Source organism: Nuphar pumila, chromosome 15 (assembly GCF_984573655.1).
Source record: "Nuphar pumila chromosome 15, dmNupPumi1.hap1.1, whole genome shotgun sequence".
NCBI classification, from domain to species: domain Eukaryota; kingdom Viridiplantae; phylum Streptophyta; class Magnoliopsida; order Nymphaeales; family Nymphaeaceae; genus Nuphar; species Nuphar pumila.
Genome location: NC_143263.1, coordinates 27,052,756 through 27,068,974, shown reverse-complemented (window position 1 = coordinate 27,068,974; position 16,219 = coordinate 27,052,756). Strand labels below are relative to the sequence as shown.

The following is a 16,219-nucleotide window of genomic DNA, read 5'->3' as shown; positions in this document are numbered from 1 at the left end:
GAGGTGGATGATGATGCGATTTTTCTTCCTTAAATTATAAAAAAAAAAATCTAATGAATCTGACTAAACAGATTCGGTCATATATCTAACCTGAATCCAAACCATTTACATCCCTAATTATATCTTTCTATGTTTTTTATTTTTTCAACATAGAACGCTGGGGTTAGGCCGACCCCTACCAGTTATACAACCATACCATGGGGTTCGAATTTGCAACGTCCCAACACAAGGTGGCGTGCACTAACTGCTCCTGCTAGACAAGTGGAGCCCCCCCTTTGGTTATAGTTCTCTATGTTTGGCCCAAAGCATGGTTACCACTTTCAGCTAGGGGTGTCAGCGGGTCGGGTTTACCTGGACCAAACCCTATAGGGTCTGGGTATAGTGACAAATAAAAGGACCCAATCAAGACCCATCCGGACCTGAAGGTCCGATTAATACATGGAACCGGGTATAGTTTGTAAAATTTTATATCAGACCCTGGCCCGACCAAAGTTTCGATTAAGTGCCACAAATTTTCAATGTAAAAATGATAAAAAAAACATTATTTTTTGGGGTATGGTATGGGTCTGATTCATCTAGTTATTATTGGGTCCAGGTATGGTTTCTCTTATAGTTGACCTGATTAGACCCAGGTCCGGACCTCATACCATACCTGAAAAGTCTGGTTCCACCTGAGCCTGAACCAAGCCCGACCCGTTGACACCCCTACTTTTAGCCCATTTCCATTTTTCTGATCACATAAAGAAAAGCTCACAAAGCAAGCTTTTGGTATTACATTGCGTATAATGAAGTTGGAAAATTAACATTATTTCTGATCACATAAAAATGAACTAGATGTCATCCTCTTGGAAAGTTTTGGTTTGATCAAAAAATAGATAACATGAGAAAGAGAGAGAGAGGGCATTAACTTGCCACGTTTCAGATTGAATAAAACTAAGCCAAGTCTATACATGAATAAAACTGAGGCAACTACGTGCTGGATTAAGGATGTGTGGGGATGGCTTAATACAAATGGATAACAGGTTTGTTAGATAGGCTATGGGCATGTATCCGGTACGTTCTGAACTCTTTGAGGTCTTTAAATGGATCGTAATCCAGATCCTACCTATTCCACTGAGGGCATGGGCTGTCAATGTGCCTGGTTTGTGTCACATACTAACCAACTCAAACTCAAACATCTGGGTTTGTGAATGAAAATGCTGACCCGAATATTATTGGGGTCGACTCGAACACAACCCGAGTGACAAGCGGGCAGGGTTTCAACTTTCAAGTACCTTCTAAATTACACAACTTGAGTTTGGATTTCGTTTTCTTGACCCGACATAACCTGAAGACCACTGGGGTATGGGTGAACCAAAATGGGTCTGATGCAGACCCGTTGACAGTCCAATGTGGGCGGCATGGTGAATTGGTGATGAACTAGTCCTGTCCTTTCCTGATGAACTCTTGGGAAGCACCAAATGGGGAACGTGCCCGAGTGGGCTTCGCAAGACTGCAAAAACTGATAGGATCTATGTAACCCAAGGTGGTCTAGTTTAGTCGAGTCGGATGCAATCACATTGCACACTTTAAGCATGCCACTTCTCTTGACCACCCTCCATTTCTGCGGTACAGCCTGTCAGCTGTTGGATCCAATACAGGACGGAGGACGTATCAGGTGCCGCAAAGCACACAAAAATGTGCCATGTGATTGCACCTGTTCCACCGTCAGTTTAGTCAATCAGATAAGGTTATGACGCAGACAATTCCCCCAAACGCTCGAGATGAAGGATGATAGATCGAATATCATTGCTGTCCGTATATTGTACCGAGTCCATATCTAGTAAGCCAGTAGACTACCTAGGGTTTATTTTATGAGAGTGGGCCCATTTGATTTATTTGCCTTTATAGTGTAGTCATCGCCGATATGACCTGTGCTCAACTGGTAACCATGTTGAGCAGTGGGAACCTGTACCATTACCTGGCCTTCCCTTATACGCCTCCATGTTTCCTCATCTGATTCATCTATAAACCAGTAGCAGCCCACCCCGCCTTCTTCCTCTGATGCTTTTGATGCTTGCTCTATAGATTCAGCAACGATCTCTCCATCTTTCACGACTTGGATAAACATATCAATATCTGATCTCTCCTCAAAGCTTGTGTTGGAAAGTGACTCCTCACTCAACTCAAATTCGCCTCTCATTTCATTATATGGAGAGAGGCTACTCATTTTTGGAATCCCGAATAGCAAGTGGTGACCCACACGACTTCCAGAAATGCAAAAATCACCCATTTCTTCGAATGAAGCCTGGAAGTCTCACAATTGTAATTAGAATGAATTAGTAGAGAAAAATGATATGAAATGCACTAAACCCCTCACTCTAATGAAGATACTCTTCTTGATTAACCAATAAGTTACCTGTGACAATCTCTTCATCAGATCGCCTCCTACGCTTTCGCAGCCACGCATATCTAATGTTCTCAATTGTTTGAGACTTTCAAGGCCAGGCACGTCAGTCAGATCCTTGCATTTGTAAATCTTCAATTGCAGTAAAGCCTTTAGGCTTGAAACATCTGGACTTCTTTTCAGAACGGCACAATCTAAGAGAGAGAGAGTGACAAGAGAAGAGGGAAGCTGAGGGAGAGACACCAACCAAGGGAGGCCTTGTAATCCAAGCTTTGTTAATTGGGAAAGACCATCAATGAAATCAAGATGTAGTTCCTCCTCAAGATCTTCTAAATATAGCTCATGAAGGTTCTTTAGCTTGCCTACAAAATCAAGAAGCTTCTTCGATGTAGTGCTACCACCCATTTTTAGATATTTTAGTGATTTCAAGTCCCACAGACATTCTGGAACAACAGAAATTTTTTGGCAACCATAAAGGTTGAGCACTTCTAAAAGCTGAAGTCGTCCAATAGAATCTGGTATGGCTTCTACTGATGTCCCTCCAAGGTTAAGACATTTTAGTGATTTCAAGTCCCCCAGATGTTCTGGAAGAACAAAAATCCTTTTGCAATCGTCAAGGTGGAGCTCTTCTAAAAGCTGAAGCCCTTCAATAGAATCTGGTATGGCTTCTACTGATGTCCCTCCAAGGTTAAGACATTTTAGTGATTTCAAGTCCCACAGGCATTCTGGAACAACAGAAATTTTTTGGCAACCATAAAGGTTGAGCACTTCTAAAAGCTGAAGCCGTCCAATAGAATCTGGTATGGCTTCTACTGATGTCCCTCCAAGGTTAAGACGTTTTAGTGATTTCAAGTCCCCCAGATGTTCTGGAAGAACAAAATTCCTTTTGCAATCGCCAAGGTGCAGCTCTTCTAAAAGCTGAAGCCCTCCAATAGAATCTGGTATGGCTTCTATTGATGTCCCTCCAAGGTAAAGACATTTTAGTGATTTCAAGTCCCACAGGCATTCTGGAACAACAGAAATTTTTTGGCAACCATAAAGGTTGAGCACTTCTAAAAGCTGAAGTCGTCCAATAGAATCTGGTATGACTTTTACTGATGTCCCTCCAAGGTTAAGATGTTTTAGGCATTTCAAGTCCCCTATACATTCTGGAAGAACAGAAATCCTTTTGCAATCGTCAAGGTGAAGCTCTTCTAAAAGCTGAAGCCCTCCAATAGAATCTGGTATGGCTTCTACTGATGTCCCTCCAAGGTAAAGACATTTTAGTGATTTCAAGTCCCACAGGCATTCTGGAACAAGAGAAATTTTTTGGCAACCATAGAGGTTGAGCACTTCTAAAAGCTGAAGCCGTCCAATAGAATCTGGCATGACTTCTACTGATGTCCCTCCAAGGTTAAGATGTTTTAGGCATTTCAAGTCCCCTAGGCATTCTGGAAGAACAGAAATTTTTTGGCAACCTTCAAGGTTGAGCTCTTCTAAAAGCTGAAGCCCTTCAATAGAATCTGGTATGACTTCTACTGATGTCCCTCCAAGGTAAAGACATTTTAGGCATTTCAAGTCCCCCAGATGTTTTGGAAGAACAGAAATCCTTTTGCAATCGTCAAGGTGGAGCTCTTCTAAAAGCTGAAGCCCTCCAATAGAATCTGGTATGGCTTCTACTGATGTCCCTTCAAGGTAAAGACGTTTTAGGCATTTCAAGTCCCCCAGACTTTCTGGAAGAGCAAAAATCCTTTTGCAACCTTCAAGATGGAGCTCTTCTAAAAGCTGAAGCCCTCCAATAGAATCTGGTATGGCTTCTACTGATGTCCCTCCAAGGTAAAGACGTTTTAGGCATTTCAAGTCCCCCAGATGTTCTGGAATAACAAAAATCCTTTTGCAATCGTCAAGGTGGAGCTCTTCTAAAAGCTGAAGCCCTCCAATAGAATCTGGTATGGCTTCTACTGATGTCCCTCCAAGGTAAAGACGTTTTAGGCATTTCAAGTCCCCCAGATGTTCTGGAAGAACATAAATCCTTTTGCAATCGTCAAGGTGGAGCTCTTCTAAAAGCTGAAGCCCTCCAATAGAATCTGGTATGGCTTCTACTGATGTCCCTTCAATGTAAAGACGTTTTAGGCATTTCAAGTCCCCTAGATGTTTTGGAAGAACAGAAATCTTTTCGCAATTGTCAAGGTTGAGCTCTTCTAAAAGCTGAAGCCCTCCAATAGAATCTGGTATGGCTTCTACCGATGTCCTTACAAGGTAAAGACATTTTAGGGATTTCAAGTCCCCCAGATGTTCTGGAAGAACAGAAATCTTGTTGCAACCTGCAAGATTGAGCTCTTCTAAAAGCTGAAGTCGTCCAATAGAATCTGGTATGGCTTCTACTGATGTCCCTCCAAGGTAAAGACGTTTTAGAGATTTCAAGTCCCCCAGACATTCTGGCACAACAGAAATCCTTTTGCAACCATAAAGGTTGAGCACTTCTAAAAGCTGAAGCCCTTCAATAGAATCTGGTATGGCTTCTACTGATGTCCCTCCAAGGTCAAGATATTTTAGGGATTTCAAGTCCCCCAGATGTTCTGGAAGAACAAAAATCCTTTTGCAATCGTCAAGGTGGAGCTTTTCTAAAATCTGAAGCCCTCCAATAGAATCTGGTATGGCTTCTACTGATGTCCCTCCAAGGTAAAGACGTTTTAGGCATTTCAAGTCCCCTAGATGTTCTGGAAGAACAGAAATCCTTTTGCAATCTTCAAGGTTGAGCTCTTCTAAAAGCTGAAGCCCTCCAATAGAATCTGGTATGGCTTCTACTGATGTACATCCAAGCTTAAGATGTTTTAAGAATTTCAAGTCTCCTAAACGTTTTGGCAGAGCAGAAATTCTTCGACACTCATGAAGGTTGAGGAATTCAAGTGATGTCAGCTCACAAAGACTAGGGGGCAGTCCAGTCAGTTCGTAACACTCGCCCATGCTCAAGTGAACCAGCTTCTTAAGATGTCCAATCGAATCATCAATTTTAGTCAACTTCTCACAGTAGTCGAGCAACAACTTCACCAGGCACGGGAGAAGAGTAAAATCAGGAGTCCTTATGAGCTTCTCACACCCTCGGAGATTGAGGACCTTCAGCTTTGGAAGCACCTGCACATAAATTTTTTTTTTCATTTTTAATTAGCAACGCATGCATCTAAAGTATGAGAAACAATGTGAGAATTAAAGATGACTTTGAATGTTGTTCATTCCCTAGGATGAACATCTTGTAGATACAAACAGATCCAATTAGCATAGAATATGGTTTCAGGAAAAAAAAATTTGGCACTCTCCTCTATTTACGTATAATAGAAAATATAAAAACTCTCTAATAACATAATCATATAAGAGAGTGTTGGGTTGTACCTTGAGAATCTCAAAGACAGAGATCAATTAAAATTATGGATTTTAGCCAAGAGAGAGGGAGATTAACATGTTGATTATGGATTTTAGCTTCGGATATGGATTTTGAGTTGGATCTAAAAGCTAACAAATATTTCAAATTTAGGTAATTTGAGAAAAAAATAAGAATTCATATTTTTTGGATATATAAATGTTGTAATCATTGTTATATGGGATCAAATTATGAAATTTTATCAAAAAATTATGGATTTTAGCCTTTAATATGGATCTCAAATTGGATTCAAGTACCAAAAAATATTTAAATTTTGGGTAATTTGACAAAAAAAATAAGATTTCATATTTTTATATATAAATATAAAATTCATATATAAATTACAAATAAACAAAAAAACCTTAAACTATAAGAAAAATAAACCATAAATAAATCAAAAAACACTAATATAAACCCTAATAAACAAAATCAAAGAAAAACAACCCTAATCAAATCAAGTATAAAAAAATCCTAATTAAAAATTTTGATTCAAAGTTCTAATCAAAGACAAAAATCTCTAATCGAACCAAAGAAAAACTCTAATCAAATTAAAAATCAAAACTCTGATTAAAGATATTTGATTCAAAGCCCTAATCAATGAAAATCAAACTAAAAATAACCTAATCAAATAAAAAAACCTTCATTAAAGATATTTGATTCAAAGCCCTAATAAATGAAAATCAAAGAAAAAACCCTACTCAATGAAAATCAAATGAAAAACAGCCCAATCAAATAAAAAAAACTTCATTGAAGATATTTGATTCAAAGCCGTAATCAATGAAAAAAAAAACTAATCAATGAAAAACAGCCCAATCAAATAAAAAAAACTTCATTGAAGATATTTGATTCAAAGCCCTAATCAATGAAAAAAATAACTAATCAATGAAAAACAGCCCAATCAAATAAAAAAACCTTGATTAAAGATATTTGATTCAAAGCCCTAATCAATGAAAAAAATAACTAATCAATGAAAAACAGCCCAATCAAATAAAAAAACCTTGATTAAAGATATTTGATTCAAAGCCCTAATCAATGAAAAAAATAACTAATCAATGAAAAACAGCCCAATCAAATAAAAAAACCTTGATTAAAGATATTTGATTCAAAGCCCTAATCAATGGAAATCAAAGGAAAAACTCTAATCAATGAAAATCAAACAAAAAACAGCCTATTCAAATAAAAAACCCTAATAAGACTAAATATAAAAAACCTAAGTAAATTTTTTTTATTCAAAGCCGTAATCAATGAAAAAAAAAAAACAAACAAAATAAAAAAAAACACTAATCAATTAACAAAAAACCCTAATCAGACTAAATATAAAAACCTAAGTAAAAAAGTTTGATTCAAAGTCCTAATCAATGAAATTAAAAGAAAAAAACTTAAAAAAAAAAAAATAGCCTAATCAAACTAAATATAAAAAACCTAAGAAAATGGATTCAACACCCTAGTCAAAGTTGAACAAGAACGAAGAGAGAGAAAGCATGTCTTTGAGTGGCCACTACACACACACAGAGAGAGAGAGAGAGAGGTTAGACCCATTCTGCCCTTTTGTTTTTTAAGCGATGTTCCCTCCATCACGTTCTCATCGTAACAGGAGGGTAGATAGGGGTGGCAATCGGGTCGGGTTGGCGGGTTGGCGTGTCAGCATACCTCAACCCGAACCCGACCCGTTTATTAAACGGGTCAGCTGTGTCAAACACGAACCCGACCCGTTTAATAAACGGGTAACCCGACACGACCCGCCAACCCATTTAATAAATGGGTTGGGTCGGGTAAACGGGTTTTCAGGTTGGCGGGTTGACGGATCGGGTTGGCAGGTAGTCGGGTTGGCGGGTTGACCCACCCGCCTAACCCGTTTATTAAACGGGTCAGCCGGGTTGGCGGGTTGGCATACCCCCAACCCGAACCCGACCTGTTTAATAAACGGGTTACACGGGTCGACCCGTTTATTAAACGGGTTGGCTTAAGCCCAACCTGAACCCGCCTAAGAGGCGGGTTGCCGGGTCGTGTCAGAAATTGCCACCCCTAGGTAGACACATAAGAAATAAGGAGATTGCAGGACTGCGTAAGCTGCTTTGGGTATAACGAGAGTAGGCAAGTAGTAGCCTTCACATCGCATGGAACCTCGATTAGCTCACATGGCTGCTTAGGGTATGTCAAGTCGGCTATGACCCTTACACATCTCTCACTCAAATAGCCACCCTTTCTCAGCCATTGACTAATCCAGGTACCTCATAACAAGGCAGGAGATTGCATTGGCTCAGCCTAAAGCAGCGTTTGAATGAAGGGACTCTTTTAGTTGATCCTAAACTAGGTTAGGCTAAATACCAATCGCATATGATCAATCTGCATGTTTCACATAAATTTTTTACCGCTATACATCGTTAGAGGACTAACCATGTTACCCAGCTCTTCAAATTCACCACCTTTTAGGTCGAGCACAACGAGTTGCTTAAGAGCAGAGCCATCAAACAGGGGCGTCTTCAATCTACAGTATTCCCAGCTCAAATATTTTATTTTCCTTGGGAGTTGTATGGGTCCATCTTCAATTGCGTCGCCGACCCCTCTAGAATAGTCATATATGAGAAGCATCCTGAGTTGGGGCATTGCAGAAAGCGCGCTCAAGCTCAAAAGCTCGTGTCCGTCCCGACTTAGATAGAGACTGATGCCTTGGATGACATCATTCTTAGATCCCTGCAAAAAAGTCACAAACAAAACAGACCATCAAATTTGGTGAGCACCAGCTCAAAAACCAACCAAGGCAATAGCCTAAGCAACAAATTGTCACAAGGAAGTCGATGAGAACTGAAGTCACTACACTTAATGGGCCCACCTCCTTGGGAGGTAAACCTGGGGTGGGTTTATGTGCTTCAACCGTTGAAGAGCCACACTAGCTAGCGGAATTTGATCCTGCGCACGTCTTTATGTTAATGCTCTCACGCAACTCCCACTAACCACGCAGGTGGTAACAAATATTGTTTCCCACTTATTTCTTTTTTTTTTTCTTGATAAGAGAAAATTTTCTTAAATAAGCTTGGACATTAATGTGTCTAACCTCTTTAACTAAAATTTGAAATATTTTATGAATTTATGAAACCCATCGATTTTTATGAAATATATAAAATATAAGTAGTTGACTTCTTGTCACCTACTTGTGTATTTTTGCCATCTTAGTTTTAACAGAATTTTATTTCTCTTATCCAAAAAGAAAAGTATCATCCATACCAGGATAACAACCATAGCAACATTGGAAGAAGGAGTTGAGATCAAAGGAGCCGTTAACTGGCATGGACTAAGTGTGGAATAGCCAACCGCGTGCCAGCATTTGCATGGGGGCCCACCATTATAGAGTGAAGGCCCCACATAAAATGCTGTCACCTGATTAGCTATGGCTCGGCTTAGCCTTGGCACGTAGCCGCTCCCTGAATCCCAGCTATGGTGGGCCCCACAAGATGGCATGCATAAGTTTTTCTTTTTTTTATGGTTGCTAAGACTGACAATTAAAAGCATCGTTCAGGTTGCCCCGGTGACTCGGCACGGACAGGCTTTAACAAAACTTGGATCAGTCATGGGTGAGTCATATATATATATATAGAGAGAGAGAGAGAGAGAGAGAGCCTAAAGTAATTCAACATTACCACTCATGAAGATCAACAAAATGTTGAACCCATGAACTGAACAAGAGCAAAAACCAAAAACACCATCTCAGAACACGTCAGATCGTGAGTGATCTGATGGTCACACATAGTAAAGTCACAAAATCGACTCTTAGTGGCGGCTGTGACCGCTGTTAAGGCCCCTTTTAGCCAAAAAAAAAAAAGAAAGAAAAATTACAAGAGGAAATTCATCTGCTATATATATGGTCCTACCCTTTTTTTACATTTGAACCTTTTAAAATTAGTACTTTCAAGTGCTTCATGCTTCATCTGAACTAATAGATGCGTTTTGTCATTGTAAAATCGGCAACAGAGAATATGCATTTGATTAAGATTCTTTATGCTCATATTTTTATGAAAGTAAAAAAAATGATAATAAAGTATTTACATTTTTACATCAAATCATTTTGAAAAGAAAGCATGTTTATTAGTAAATAAGCAATGATAAACACATATAATGCTTCAGTACGATTTTTAGAGGCTTCTGCCTGACCAAACGAAGCATGACTACTTTAGTGTAATGCGACTCTTAATTAAGAGCTGGGCTGTGTGTTTTACTACCATACCATGTGCTGTTATGTCCATAGGTACGTCGGATCAGAGAATTTCATCAAATGCATCAAGGCAACAAATCTGCTCGACATATGAGGGTTTCCCGCACCATAAACAAACTCATATAAATGGGTACACATTATCAGAACACGAGAGTACTTGGGATTTCACATAGATAAGGATTATTCGAATCTTGCATTCTCTACCCCAAATTCATACTCAAGAGTCAGATGAGAAAAATTAATACCAAATCCAGATCTGATTAGCTAAATAATTTTGTACATAATTATGTCAAATTACTTATCAGATTCAGATTAGGTTCGGGCTCTGGTCGGGACAAGGGTGGACCTGAGCTTTTTCCACTAAAAAAAAGAGAAAAAGAAGGGTCTCAAGGTGAGAGAGGAAGGACGAGGAAGGAGGGCATGAGTATGCAGGTTTCCACAAGAATACTTTCATGGAGGTTGGAGGGCGGGTCACCTGGCTAAGCTGGCTCAGGATAGGAGATCTGAGACTAAGGGCAGCCTGTTTGCTTGCAACAAAAGTGGGCACTTTTTGAGGACACACTTGCATTTATGTGAGGCCTAAAATGCTAAAACAAACATCTGAAAGGGAAAAAGCATGGACGGGCGTGCCAAAATACATGCTAGACCCCCCTTTTTCGTGAAAAATGTTTTCATGATGAGGTGTCTGACTCTGTTTTCGCAAAAGAGGTGTCACAGTTTCCTCTTCCATGACATGCAAATGCGCCCTAATGGTGTTAGTAAACAACAATCATATGTTAGAAAAATCATGTGGGCCTACATACGTTGAACCATACATTGTAAGTTTGTCTCAGGTTCAGGCCTGGTTTATATGACCTAATCTGGTTGGGCTCTATGATATATCTCATATGGTGTGGTACACCATGTGTAGAGATCTATTCTGTCTACAATTCTATAATAGGCTGAATGAGAGACAGACTCCTAAAAAGATACACGTTAGGTTATGGTCTCCAAACCTTATATAATGACTCTCTTTGAGGTTTTTCATAACCATCAAGTGATTCATGCCATCTCATAAGTTTTAGAGAAAAAAAAAGAGTCAGATATATAGGTTCTGAAATATCATACCCATCAACGATCTACCAGAGCACTTATGGATTTATATACGCTTCTGCATCAAGTTATGTTTCAGTTTTTTATTTCAACGGCTTAGCGAGAACATGTAAATCAGTCCTTTTGGTTATTTCGATAGATTTAAAATCCACCAATTGGTATCAGAGCTACTATTCTCGTTGAATCGTTGAAAACATGACTTTGTATGTTTTATTTTCTTTCCTGGTTTTTTGGCAATGATCCATCGTAAATGTCAGATCGCCACCATGCAGTATAGGGTTTTTTCCCTTTCTGCTTGCTGAACAAGAGGGTCATTGGGCTTTTCCTCTCTCTGTGGATCGGGTGGAAGGACCGTCTAGGCCCTTTAATTTTCTGATCGTCGATCTGTCACCGATAGTGCAAGGTTTACCCTTATTCAGACCATAAAACTCGAGGATGCCTAGTCCGATCGTCGGACCGGCATCTACATGCTTCGTTCACCGAACAACTCAGGCAACTAGATGATCAGGTTCGGTTTTGTCACCGGTCAGCCTCTTAGGCGGATGTTTTTTTTTTTGGTCTGGATCGACTATCTGCCTGCTGGACATTAGGATCTAGTACGATCGCCAACCGAGAGGGGTTCAGTGATGGTGACTATTTTGGACCGAGTGCGTTTGGCGATGGTGCGGAGAGGATCCGGTTCACCCCAGCCACCGTCACCAGGTGGTTCAAAACTAGCAATGCCCTGTTTATACCTGATGGTTGCCAAAATGAAGGGGAAGGGTCGTATTGGTCTTTCCCGTTGTTTCTTTTGCTAGATAACCATCTCTTGATATCCGATCATTCTTACTAGACACTGATCGATGCTCGACATTGACAGTTTGGGCATCTGGTTAGCCCAGACATCGTTAGGCAATCAGGGAGCGTTTCAACCTTCACCTTCGAACCATGCTCAGTCTGGGCTCCAGTTGGGGTTATGATTGCATTCATCTTTGATGGGTGGTGCCAAGCCAAATTTGGCCATCAGGATGGCGTCGGGAGGTGTTCAGGCTTCACAGGAGGTGTCAGACTCAGTTCAACCTTCTAAGTGGCGTTAGGCCAAATCCGGCCTTTTGGGCAGTGCTAGACCAAATTTCTAGCCTTTTTAGTGGTGCCAGGTCAAATTCGACCTTTTGGGCAGCGCCATACTGGATTTTTGGCCTTCTAAGTGGTGCTAGGGTGAATTCAACCTTTTTGGGCAGCGCCAAACCAAATTTTCGTTCTTCTGGGTGGTGCCACGCCAAATTAGGCCCTCCTAGAGAAGGAGGGGCTCGGGTTGTGCTTGGCATTTCAGTTGTGTTCAGGCTGAGACAACATTGGGGGACCAAACCGGTTCAATCCCTATCAGGTCGAGCAGACTAAATCGACTCAATTTAGAGTCTGACATGTCCTGGGTCAGTTTAGGCCTCGTTCTAGTTCGAGTTCAGTCGACCAAACCAGAGGCTGGTTCAGCCGCCATCTGACCAAGTCCGGATTGGTTTTATGTCTGTCTGTCGATTTAGTTAGGCGGGCAGATCAGGATGTTGGTCTCGGGTTAGGTCGGGCCTTTGGTACATGACCGATTCGGCCATCCAATTCTGGCCAATTTTTCTTTCTGTGTACATGGACCAATTCAGCCATGTGGTTCGGTGGCTTTATCCCATGTGCACACAACTGATTCGACATTTCAGTAGGTCAGGTCAGTTTTTTTTAGCAGGTCAGTTTGGCATTCAGCAGAGCCTTGATCGACTTATTTTTGGGATCGGGGTAGCTGACTCGGTTCCATCCCCATTTGGGTATGGGGACTGAACCGAGTCATGTGCGGGCTGAGCCCATTTATACCTGACTCTATGACTCAGAGCCTGCACCAGGTTATGGTGTTTTGGGTCTGACCCATGGCGAGTTAGGCCGCGTTTTGGACCGTGTACTATGCCTTATGAAAAAAATTGAGAATTTTATAAGGCTATTAGGCATGCATATGGGTCGCTTTGGTGGGCCATTTTTGGGTTACGTTTTGACTCATGTATATTGGTGTGCTTATTTTATGTTCTTATGCATGTGTTGTCATATTTGAATGTTGGTATTATTTTTTATTCTGGTTCTAATATTCTAAATTAAATTAATTGAATCAATACATTGCCAAAGTAACCTTTGTTGTATAGATTTGTTTATTTTGGAATATTGTGATGTGTATATTTTGTGATTCATGCAAATAATGATCGACTCAAAGGAAGATTGTTATTTGGCCAAACCCAAATATATACTTTCAGTAATAAATATGGGACAATTATTCAGTTTTTTTCATATGAATAATGAGTCAGTCCAAAGAAAGACTTCTTGTTTAACAAGACTAATTGTCTATGTTTGATTATTGTTTTGAGAGTACCATTTACAAGTTGACACTTTTGTCTAAAAATAAAGTATCAATGTTGTGCTAGGTATCTTGTAATGGGGTTTGTCATTTTTTAAATATGTTATTTTATTGCATGTAAAAATATATGTTAATCGTGAGCTTATTTGTTCTTTATTCAATTAATACCTTTGCTTCTACAATATCTGCAAATATTAATTTCATTCATGTTTTGAGCGATTCTAATTTTAAGAATTGTTAAGAGAATGTCATGATTGTTCTTGGATATATGAATTTAGATCTTGCACTATGAGAAGATCAACTACCTGTTGTTACGAATAGGAGTTCTGCTGAGGAGAAAAAGAACTTCGAGTAATGGGACCGATCTAATCGCAGAAGTCTCATGATCGTGAAACAAGCAATTCCTGAATCCTTCAAGGGCACCATGTCTAAAGTGGTAAATGCCAAATATTTTCTTAAAGAAATTGAAAAGCGTTTTATGAAAAACAAAAAGGCTGAAACAAGTATTTTTCTTTCGAATTTTGTCTCGATGAGGTATAAGGGCAAAGAAAACATTAGGTTGTACATTATAGACATATCTCATCTTGCTTCAAAACTCAAGGCACTAAAGTTAGAGTTGTCTGATGACTTACTCGTGCACTTGGTTTTAATATCCCTTCTTGTATAATATAGTGAATTTAAAGTCTGTTATAACTGTTAAAAGAAAAATTAAACTTTTAATGAGCTCATTTCACATTGTGGGCAAGAAGAGGACATGACGAAGCAAGAGAAAACAAAAAGTTTTCATTTGGCAGCAACCACTAAGGACAGGTTTAAGAAAAGAAAAATGACTAAAAAGCTACAATTGACCCTCAATTGCAGAAGAAACAGAAAAGACATAAGGACCTAAAGTCTATTTGTTTCTTTTGCAAATGGGAGGGTCACATGAAGAATGATTGTACCAAGTATCATGCTTGACGTGAGAAGAAAGGTACGCTCCTTACACTACAAAAAAACAGTTGATTAGCGACGGAATTTAGCGACGGAGTTATATCGTCGCTACTTAGCGACGGATTAACGAGAGAAATGAATCTGTCGCTATATTTGTAGAATTTTACGAAACTAGCGACAGATTATATTCCCTCGCAAAATCCGTCGCTACTTAGCGACGGATTGTGCGAGAGAATATTTTGTCGCAATAAATACGACAGTTAGCGACGGAATTGCGACGGCTAAAATTCCGTCGCAACATAGCGACGGCCTAGGCGACGAAATATTTTCTGTCGCCTTTTTTGTTTTTTGAATTGCGATGGCTTAGCGACAGAATTAATATGTCGCTAAGCCGTCGCTAAATGTTGCATTACCCCTAATCCCAGCCCTCTTTTTCCTTTCTCCTTTCGCTGCTCCCGCCTGCCGCCCTCTCCCTCCTGCCGCCCTCTTCCTTCGGCCGCCCTATACATCCCGTCGACCTCTCTGTCGGCCCCCACCGTTCGCCAGAAGTCGATCTCCGTCAACCTTCCGCTGCCGCTGCCGCTGCCCGGAGCAACCACAGGTACGTATTTCACCTTAAATGGATTGGGGGTCGACCCCCTGCGTTTTCCGACAGGGGGGCGACTCCGCCAGGCAGTCGACCCCCTGCCGTGTCTGGCCGGGGGTCGACCGGGGGGGGGGGGGGGGGGGGGTCGACCCCCCGCCATGTCCGGCAGGGGGTCAACCCCTTTTGATGTCCGGCAGGGGGTCAACCCCCTGCCGTGTCCGGCCGGGGTCGACCCCCTGCCGTGTCCGGCCGGGGTCGACCCCCTGCCGTGTCCGGCCGGGGTCGACCCCCTGCCGTGTCCGGCCGGGGTCGACCCCCTGCCGTGTCCGGCCAGGGGTCAACCCCCTGCCGTGTCCGCCAGGGGGTCAACCCATTTTGATGTCCGGCCGGGGGTCGACCCCCTGGTTTCTTGCTCTTTTTTTTCTTTTTTCAGAAATTAAGGTTTTTATTTTATTTTTATTGTTTAGTTTTCTTTGATTTTCATTGATTATGATTTTTTATTTTGATTTTCATTTATTAGGCAATTGAATCAAATTTCTTAAATTAAGGCTATTTGTAGTTAATTTAATTAGGGTTTTTTATTTGATTTTGTTTTATTAGGGCTTTGAATCAAAATTTTAAAATTAGGGCATTTTATAGTTAATTTGATTAGGGTTTTCTTGGATTTGATTAGAGCTTTTATTTTTATTTTCTATGATTAGGGATTTGAATCATAATTTTTTTAATTAAGGATTTTTAGTTAATTTGGTTAGGACTTTAAATCAAAATTTCTTAATTAAGGCTTTTATAATTAATTTGATTAGGGTTTTTTTTATTTATTTAGAGTTTTTATTTTTATTTTCTATAATTAGGGATTTAAATCATATTTTTTTAATTAATACTTTTTAGTTAATTTGATTAAGGATTTTTTTGTATTTGATTAGGGCAGGTTTTTTCCTTGTTTGATTAAGGTTTAAATTGTGGCTTTTTTATTTAATTTTATGGTTTATTTTTCTTATAGTTTATGATGTTTTGGTTTATTTATAATTTATTTTCTTGTATTTTAAGGTTTTATGATTTAATATGGTCGAATAATTTCATGGTGACTTTATTTTAAAACATCATTTTTTTTTTGCAGATTTCTCAACAGAACTCGCTTGTGCCCCGCCACCCGTGGTAAGTAAGTGACAAAAACAATGCAAATCGGGTAAATACCCGTGGTGAGTAAGTGATGCAAGCGCATCACATGTTATTTAATTTATTGAATATAA

General features: G+C 40.0%; 1 protein-coding gene across 6 annotated transcripts in view; it reads right to left on the bottom strand.

The window, feature by feature from the left end:
- Positions 1-739: 739 nt before the first annotated feature.
- The window catches only part of LOC149814909 (uncharacterized), a 39,837-nt gene continuing 24,357 nt past the window's right edge, over positions 740-16,219 (bottom strand). For all 6 annotated transcript variants that reach the window (XM_089989480.1, XM_089989482.1, XM_089989483.1 and 3 more), the window contains 3 exons: positions 8,181-8,477; positions 2,399-5,500; positions 740-2,287 (listed from right to left, as the gene is read on the bottom strand). In XM_089989480.1, the coding sequence (XP_089845606.1) occupies positions 1,847-2,287; positions 2,399-5,500; positions 8,181-8,477 (3,840 nt within the window). In that variant the 3' untranslated portion in view covers positions 740-1,846. The remainder of the gene's footprint in view (positions 2,288-2,398; positions 5,501-8,180; positions 8,478-16,219) is intronic.